Source organism: Dicentrarchus labrax, unplaced genomic scaffold, assembly GCF_905237075.1.
Source record: "Dicentrarchus labrax unplaced genomic scaffold, dlabrax2021, whole genome shotgun sequence".
NCBI lineage: Eukaryota > Metazoa > Chordata > Actinopteri > Moronidae > Dicentrarchus > Dicentrarchus labrax.
The window spans coordinates 16912664-16922836 of NW_026136706.1; the positions used below are offsets into that span (position 1 = coordinate 16912664).

Here is a 10173-nt window from a genome sequence, read left to right on the forward strand (position 1 = left end):
GCACACATTGGCGAGCATTTCACTTTCCTGACGTTTACCGCATCTCCCGATAAGGCTAACAACAGGTTTCTTGCCAATAACATGCGCGTAATAAGACACTAACGTTAGCTCCTAAAAAATCCACCATCTTCACTCACTTGTGCAGACTTACCGTTTACTCACACTGTTTCGGGGGTTATCTGCAAAACTGAGAAAAGAAAAAAAAGACATGACCAAAAAACGAGTAACAGCTAGGACGTATAATCCAAAAAACACAACCATGTGCTACTATTATGATTTGCTAGGAGTTTGGGAATCGTAGTAAGATTGCGAAAGTGGCGCGAGTACACTCGAGGTTTAACCATGTGGTGAATGAAGGGCGGCTCCCAGCCAGCGTAGCTAAACCCCCAACTCCTTCATTAGCATAAATCAACTACTTCCTCTCCAAGTGCGACTCTCAAGTTTCACCCCTTGATTTTGCCTGTTGGTAAACATGCAGAGGTAGTAAAATACAGAAACTACGAACTTATTCCTCACGAGGGAGAACAACAAACAACCCCATTATAAAACGCAGAGGCAAATAGGTTGCTGTTACAGGCGACATCAACAAAGTTTTCTAACCTTATTTTTTCTTGATGTTGTTCCTGCGTAACGTTGAGACAAAAAATGTCTTGTGAGTATGGATAAACCCTAGAAATAAATATAATCAGTCAATCTAACGAAAAAGACATTTACTCAGATCAGTTTGTTATGTACTAACATGGCAACTCACTATAGCCTACATAATTATGTTTATCATATAAAACTTATTACTCTTTCAAGCAGAAGTTTCTGTAATAAGAGGTATCATTTTGGGTTTACTAGCTGCACATTATTTGAGGTCTTTGTAATGTAATAGCAAATTAAATTTTTATATATAATTTTTTTATTGCACAAATTCTTTACAAAAATCAACAGAGTTGTTGGCTTTATTTAACTTAATTAAAAGATTAACTGCAGTATAATCATAGCATATAGAAAGCTAAAAATAATATATTTATTTATTTATTAATTCATTCGTATAGTTTGATATTGTTTTTATTCGTTATTGTGGAGAATATTGGGTTATAACTATATATAACCTAATAAAGCCTACATACTAACACTAACATTACTAACTAAAATGCAAACCAGATGTCTCAGCAATAATGTAATGTTACCAATACACCTTAAAAGGGGAACAAATGAAAAAAGTTACAATCCAGTTGTTATGAACATTACATTTTCAACAAAAGGGGGAAAAAAGTGAATATAGTGCTGTCTGTTCTATATGTTTATGAGGCTTATGGATACAGACCCATGAAGCTAGGTGATATTATTTAATTTTAGACTATAGTAGTATACGTTGTCAATGAATGTTAGCACTGAAAATTGTTATACAATGTATCCATTTTATTACAGCAATAAAATATTAAACATAGACCTGTATTTGTAGACGATTTTAATAGCACATACAAAAACAATATCCACACAATATTTCTTCATTATAGGAGCAGAATGCGATTTGAAATCATAATTTGTATCAGCATTTCACAACAAAGCTTATTCTGTAGTATAATGTCAAATACAATTTGATTTATTCTGGGCAGTTTTTGTGTTACATTGAAACCACACTCTCTAACTAAGGCCACAAATTAATAAAAAATAATGTCATTGCCACGAAGATGGTTTAAATTGTCAGGCTCCTCCCACTGAAAGGGAATGAGTGTTCCTCCTTCAAGCAGAAATGTGGGGAATTGTCTTGCTTATGACCATAGGTCAGTCTAATTCACCTTTCATCTCCAGATTCAGTCATGTGTGAAGTAACACAATGGAGGCACAGAATTTGAAGTTGCCCTCCTGCTCACACAGCTGGAAAATGCAAGAGGCCCAAAAGTAGGTCCACTGCAATTTAAATGTATAAACTATTAGTTTTTGTATTTTGTTTAATAATATAAATTGACAGCAACATTTAAATAAATCGTAAATAGATTATATTAAACGCCTTACTCCAAATGCATTACTGTGACATATAATTACACTTTACTTCACTCACACAAAACAGTGGTATACTGAGGCAGTGGGGATGACAAAATACTTTCTTGTCTCTCTGATATTATAGTTTTGTAAAGAACTAGAGTTAAAGGATAACAATTAGTTGACAAACACACAACTACATTTGTAATTTAAATTAACTATTTATAAGATTATGGGGCCGGGGGATATAATTTCTTTGCAGGGAGGGAAACCGCCCTTGAAACCTAATTTCTGGTAAAAGTGTATCTTTCAACAAATGTAACAAATTGTATTTTAATGTCTGACCTATAAGATTAATTAAGTCTAAAATGATAGATTATAGATAAAGAATGCAATGCAACATAAACTATATAACATTTAAAATATTATGAATAAATTGTTTGGGGGGAAAAACTTTCAAAACAAAACAAGCCACGGCTCAACCTATTAAAGTAGATATTTCTCAGACCAAATGACTGACACAGATGCAGACTCTGGTTTAAAACAAAAAACATTTTACTTTATGACCACACACAGTGTAGAAAATGGGCACCATTTCTGTAGAGAGGATTAAAACATTTATGTGCATTCATGCTTATTAATGCATATTTCCAAAGTGATAATGATGTTTCTGTCTGATGAACCAATGACTCAAACAAACAAATATACAACTACAGCCTATTGTTTTATATGGGTTTAACTGGTGTTGAGTACCTTTTTAAAGCACCATATAAAATAAATGTATTATTATTGTTATTATAACAGAACTATCAATGGCCTGTAGACCCTGACATATATTCAGCATACTTAAAATATTTCAAGTTATTTGCCCATACATGAAAAACAACATGATCTTCTTATTTTCAAACTTGTTGCCCGACTATTTAAATGTTCCCAGCAATAGTCTTTTAGGAAAAGCACAGGTGATAACATTAACAATGGCTCTGTTGTGTAAGTGTCCCCATTTAGCCATAGTGTGATCATGAACCAGCATGCACAACAACAGGACCCTGAAACTAAAGTAGCTACATGGAATATATTGTCATTATGCTATCATTAATTTGATTATTTAAACATGTGAGCCAGTTGGTAATGAATCTGTTGGCCAACTGATGACTGATTTAATTTTAAATAAATAGGCTTTTACATTTTAAATGACGGTGTATGTCTTCTCTTAAGTGTTAAGAAGTGTTAAGAACAGAAATAATAAGAGTTTCACACAAAATAATATAAATTAAATTACAGCTGTTTGCAAGGAAATATAATTTCAAAATCAATATATACCCTAAGGTAATTCAAATAAGCTAAAATGATTTTGTCCCTTCCCCACACCCATACCAATATTATTTAGCTTTAGAAAATACATTAGACACAAGGAACAATCAGACAAATTAGATTAAAGTAACAACTATCTGGCCTAATCTTTTGTTCTTGAAGGTTTGTATTTATTAGCAGACAAGGTTTTCGGTTATAGAATGTGTATAACAATAATTATACAATTATATGAAACAAATGTTTGGTAGGTCTAGTAGGTATCCAAAGCTATTAACAGGCATACATTTGTTTGGTGTAAGAATCTTCCTTCACACTGTGATTTCCAGACTGTGAAAGAAAAAGAAACAGACAGCTTGGTTTGGCTTTTTAGTGACCTGTAAATAACGCATTCAACCACTATAACAGGGCGGACCAATCTTATTAAGTTACATCAAGTTTTTGTCGTAGTGTTTTTTTCTTTTTTCAAAAATTGCGTTTGGTCGTCCTGATGTTTGAACCTACCCATCTGCCGTAGGTCACACGCTGTACAGTTATGGCTGCCCTCCACGGAAGCCACATCAACCTTCCACAATAATGTAACATCACAAGTCCGACACGATAATTTGCAGTAATTTAGCATAGTACCTAACGTGGAAACTGAATACTCCGATATATTATTACAATATGTACATTACAGCACAGTGTCTGAACTTGTTTTCAGTACATTGATGGGTACATCGTCTAGCTAACAATGTCTAGTTTTTTTATTGTGAAGGTTGAAATACCGGAGTTCCGGTGTAATTGTCGCGTGGCTCTACTCCTCATGATTTCATGGGGTTTTTACATGTTCAGACTTAACAACAGGCTCGTGTCGATGGCGGAGAGTTAAAGGTGAGTTTAACGACGTGTTCACAGATGTGTGTAATGTGATTTATGTTTGTTTTATGTTTATGTTTATGTTTGGACGTTACCTGCTGGCTGAAACCACATGGCTATTATTAAAAGGTGGCTGTTCTCTGTTGTTTTACTGATAGACAAACTACTATACTACTATATAGAGTACACTAACATGCATATAAGAGTATAACACTGAACAATTATACAAAGTAAGCTATATTCTATGTTAAGTGGCAGTAACCTTGTTGCAGGGAAACGCTAGTTTTAAATTACGTGGCTAGACAGTCATAGGTCATCTCTATGACTATGACTGTATGACTATACTGTGTATAATACTATTTATATATATATATATATATATATATATATATATATATATATGTGTGTATTTATATACTCAACAACTGGGTTTCAGGCAGGAAATATTCATGATAGTTGTTTATAAGCGGTGTTGTACATACAAATGTAAATATGACAGCTGAACTGAATGTTTGTATGAGATGTTTACAAGTAAATAGATATTTTTGACATCAGTCAAATATTTCTACACATAAACAAAATACGCTTAACTATCCGCTTAATATTTTATTATTTTATTTAAATGGAGTCGCTGGGCGTGTTTATTATTTCCATGTCTACCTTTCACCCTCTGTTAGAAACAATTTTACTGGCCTTCGACATCCCAGGCCAAATTTGTGATGAAATTGATCTACAGGGGGCACCCTGATAACTCACCTGGTAGAGCTGGCGCCCCATGTACCCAGACTCAGTCCTTGCTGCAACTACCTTTGGCTCTTTGCTGCGTGTCATCCCCCCTCTCCCCCATTTCCTGTCACGCTATAGCTGTCACTAAAGAAATTAAAAGCCCCAAAGAATGCATTAAAAAAAAAAAGAACAGATATAATAAACCCCCAAAACAGTTCCTAGCCCTTTTTTGTAACTTACTGCCAACCATATTAGGAAATACACGTTTGGTCAACTTAACACTTTTAATTTGTCATTCTTCAGCAGTATTTTAATATCATGCCTTTGTCTTTTCAGTCTGGTGAATAGATGGCTGCTTGTGTGCTCTGTCGACCAGTGCGGAGGCTATGCTACCTCCCAGGCTTGAGAAAAGATTTTATCCAGGCTCAGCACGTGTCTGTCAAACGAGTGGATGAGACTGATGATCAGGGGGGGAAGAAAGGAGTATTTCAACACCAGGAGGCATCTCTTCCAGAAGAATACAGGCTGCATTACAACCCTAGCTCATATCATCACTCTTTGTGGAACAAAGCAATCTCCCAGAGCCAAACAGATAATGACGAGGACAAGTGTCTCTCCACACTTGCACCTTCCTTTTGGAAACAGAACAGTCGCTTCAGTGCTAGTTGCTTGCGACATCTCTCCAGCTCAAAAAACACACATCTTGACTTGGCTTTCAGCAAAGGCCCCAAACGTGAGATGCCATCAGATTCACCGTACCACAGAAAACCCATAGAGCCAGATGTTCCGGTAGATACACGTGCTTTCCTCAAATGCCGGCCAGAGTATGCCTCCAAGTCCCTTAACCTCACCAACCGACCTTGCTCAATCGAGTGGTTAGAGGCCTGGTTGCTGCTCCAAAAAGTGTCTGTTTTAAAGGGCAGTATGAAACCATCTGATGTGTCGCAGTTTCTCATGGAGCTCAGCTGCTTACACCCAGACAAAATCTCATTACTGAAAAGTGATCAGCGCTTCACCATGCTCCTCCGATATTCTGTGGAAAACCTTCGCCTCTTTACTACAGTTCAACTGCTGGATGTCATGCAGTCGTTTGTGTGGCTGGAAATACCCCCTTCCCACTCTGTACTCGGGTTGTATGAGGCTGAGCTGTGCCGCAGGGCTGATGAGATGAGTTTGCACCAGTTGTTGTTAGCTGCTGACTTATGGCGCTGTATGAGGAGGCAAGTCCCAGAGTTCTTACAGCACCTCTTTAATTCAATCCCTCTGTACCTTGGACAGATGGGGGTCCCTGAGTTGGTGCAACTGTTGTATATAGTGGGAGAGGGTAGGCAGTTCCCAAAAGACTTGATCCGTCCTGTAAAGAAGCTCCTCATGTGTAATTTACAGCAACTGTACCCTGAGGAGGTTGGTACAATATGCTTGGGGCTTTTTAAATCCCAAACTTCAATATCTGAAGGTGCAGTGATTCATATTGTTGATAAGGCACACTCTTTTGTGGAGGAGATGAGTGACTTTGCCATGGTGAATGTGCTTAAATACATGCGTTTCAGATACTTGTACCACAGGGACTGGCTGGAGGCCATGGCAGTGGAAGTTCCTCGACGGGCCCAAAGTATGGGTATCAAAGGACTTATGCATGTGGCCCTGACCTGTTCAGCACTGCATTACTACAATGATAAAATCCTAATTGCAATTGCTGAGAGAGTTCCATCGCTGGTGCCATACTGCAGGGTTAAAGACTCATGCAAACTACTGTGGGCCTTTGGCACATTAATGTTTCTCCCAGTTCAGAGCCCAAACTTATATTCGAGCCTGACAGACTCCTTGAGACAGAGGAAAGTTGAATTCGGGCGATACCCAGAGCAGCTACTTACTGGTCTTCTCGGCCTGGCCTTTGTCTCTCAGTTCCCAGAGGACCTAATTGCATTAGCTTTGAGTCCTGAATTTGTCAACATAGCACTGAACTTCACACAGCTGGAACTGAAAAAAGACTTGTTCACTTTAGAAAGAGCTGTGGCTCTGGAACTGCCTCAGTGGACTGGCCCATGGCTAAGCAGTGAACTGAGAGAGGAGGTGACAGAAATGCTGTGGAAGTTTGCGCAATCAGACGTGTGCCAGAAACCAGAGATTCAGGAAGCAGAATCCATTCTGCAAGATATGCTTGGAGGAGAAATGTTTGTACATAAGAGGATGATTCTGCCCCACACTCGTTCCGTCGACCTCGAAGTACATCTTGACTCAAAAGGAAAGCCTATAGCCCTGAACCCAGCATCTAACACAGCCACATTATCTCCAAAGAACAGTTCATCCAGAAGTCCTTCTCATCGGAAGAGAAGGATTGTACAAGTAAATATAAGTGATGATCTTTTCTCACAGCTAATACCAACCAAAAACACCACAGAGCCTTTAACCTCATCTCCTAAGGTTAAGCCTACGTCTCTTCACAAAGTAGAGCGTGATTGGTGGAGACTGTCTGAGACAGGGGTAGACCTGACCACTGAAATTACAGACGCTCTTATCAAACCCAGTGTCTTGCAATCAAAACCCCAGGTCTCGAAAGGCATTGTCAAACTTGCTATCCAGGTATCCAGCAGGAACCACTACTGCTGCAATTCACAGCAGTTATTGGGTCTTCATGCGATGAAGAGGAGGCATTTGAAGTTGGCAGGCTACAGGGTTGTAGAGGTTAGCCATCAGGAGTGGTTTCCCATGCTACGGAAAAGCAGGGCTGAGAAGCATGCATACCTGCGCGACAAAGTTTACAAGAGTCTGGAATGATTCTCCGACCTCCAGGAGCCTGAATAAATCACAACAAACTCAGACTGCAATTCAAAATGGCTTGGCACTTTTGTTTTTGGGCAAACTTTAGTTTTAAATATGTATGTGCACAGAAAAAGGGTCTGTTAAGGCATTGGACAGATGTTTGTTTATCCACACCCACAATGGATTTCTTGTACAAAGTACATTTCTTAATGATATTTTTGTGAAAATAACTCAAATAAAAAGAACTCCTTACTATCCTGGTTAAGGTTGTGGTATGATATCATAACAGTAGATATTTGGAATGTATTTTATTTTCTGAATGTACTTCAATCTGACATCAAGAACCTGCTTATACCTTCCAGGATTTGTAGAATACTAAGGAAAAACAATGTTTTGCATCATACTTGATCACATTCACTCATGCATTATGGTCCTCGGAGGTCAATGCATCTGTTTCTAGTGTTATTAGATTGCTGACCACTTTGCACAGCAAAGATTAAAATTTGTAAATAATGCAATACTACCACTAACTGAAACCCTCAAATCACTGCAGTATTGTCTAAACACGTCCATGGAAGGCTGCAATGTTAAAGATTTAACAAAAATAGAATGTATAACATTATTTATGACATTAGGTACACTCCACTGTCACTTTTTTGTGGCAAATCTTAATGCAAAACATGATTTATATCGCAAAACTGCAAACACCACCTCTGAAACTGAGCATACCAAGTGACAGGGAAATTAATCCTTTCACACTGGGATAGAATTGATGCTCCCATGTTTGACTCCTCCGAGCTTTTATGATGACTTTGCTGTGGAGGTCATCTGTCCGTTTCTCATTGCACTACTGCAGCAGGATTAGGGATGTTCACAGATGTCACTGTTTTTATTTTTATCTTTTTGAGGTAGAAATAGATTGTCATACTTTTTCCTATATATTGATATGGATATTGTTCTGTCATCTTGCATAAACATGAAGTAGTGTAAGAATAGAAGAGCAACAAAAGTGGGTTGCTGAACAGAACCGTTTTATTGTAAAGAGCTGTCAAATTCACAACATGTTTGTTTATTGTGAGTTTTGGGGATTTTATTTTTCTGGCAGCATTTCTTGGGAATGCCATGCAGTTCGACAGCCCAAGGTCTGAGATGTCTCTCATTGAAACCTGTGCTAAATCAGTGTTTTTTCAAAAGAGTTGGATGTTTCAAATGAATTACCACACAAGGTTAAAGTGACTTAGACAAAAATTGTAACCACAAAGGAAAAATTATAAGTCATTTTCTGGATTGAAGTTCATTTTCATGGTGTATTGACATGAATGGCAATCTGTGGCTGCCTGGAATTAATGAGAATATTTTAAAACATCTACTCACAACTCTCTGCTTTACAAATCTTACAAGTAATGGCTTCGGTCTTTTAAGAAAAGTAAGGCAAAATTGAATTAGTTGAAGGACATTGTTTTATTCAAAGGCTTTCAAAAGCATAACAATGAACCAAATTTGAAAAAACAAACAAACAGTTGGTATTAAAAAAAGCCCATCTTGTGTTTAGCTGACTGTCATATCCATGTTTGGGAACATCCGTAAGCAGGATATCCTTGTAACTCCCCGAAGAAAAAGCTGGGATGAGACCTTGGGGTAAGGACACACTAGAGAGACTACAGGTGTGTTCTGTTCCCCTTAAAAGTGTTCTTCTTTCTTTCCCTCCCTACCTCCTTATTTCCTTTGTGACCCAGAAACTGGTGTTAGTGCTTCCATCTTGCCAGCTGTCCCAATACTGTGAGAGACAAAAACAGCTTCAAGGTCTCCAGCTAGGAAACGTCTGAAAGAAAGGAAAATCTTGCAGGGAGTTTTTTTTTTTTAATGGCATGCCCATTAATCCTGCAGACACAACTTGCATTCATTTTACCCACTTAGAGAATTAAAGAAAAAAAATCCTGCAGCGTCAAGATAAAAGTAGCCAATTGTAGGGCTTGTACAGTATATTCCTGCCCCATGCACGTTGTATCTCTTTGTTTGCTCGGTAGAAAATAAGACAGAATTTGGAATACTTGATTTTATAATTGGTTATTGGACTGAATATTTAAGTTAGGGCTGCTTTAACAGTGGGAAACAACTGTCCTAATTTCCTTCTCTCTCTGGTTTTCCCTCACTTCCTGATGGGAGACAAGTGGCATGAAGAGTAGCAGTAGAGTAGAAGAGGCAAATTCAATCAACACTACATCTGTCAGCATGTGTTGGAGCGCTTGATGATCCCCCTGGAGAAGTTGGAGGAAGGTGCTGGGAAAAATGGGACATTTTGGTTGCTCTGTTGCCATTTCTCTCTGATCAGGATGAATGAGAAGAGAATGAATGTTATGCTATCCTTACAATTGGCCAGCAGAGGGCACTCTCTATTTAGGAAACTGGCCATTTTGTCTGACTGACAATGATGGACAAACAGTCCCTTGACTTCATGACATTAGAACATTTTCCTATAACTCACATTAATATGAATGCAAGAAAATATTTATTATGTTTGCATAAACAGTTCTAACAAGT

At 37.9% G+C, this 10173-nt stretch overlaps 1 protein-coding gene across 1 annotated transcript; it reads left to right on the forward strand.

Moving 5' to 3' along the window:
• The first annotated feature begins 4039 nt into the window (after window positions 1-4039).
• Window positions 4040-7887, forward strand: LOC127366166 (FAST kinase domain-containing protein 5, mitochondrial). The gene is made up of 2 exons (XM_051404992.1): window positions 4040-4158; window positions 5206-7887. Exon 2 carries the CDS (start codon window positions 5218-5220, stop codon window positions 7645-7647), a length of 2430 nt encoding a protein of 809 aa, XP_051260952.1. The 5' UTR covers window positions 4040-4158; window positions 5206-5217; the 3' UTR covers window positions 7648-7887.
• Window positions 7888-10173: the final 2286 nt, after the last annotated feature.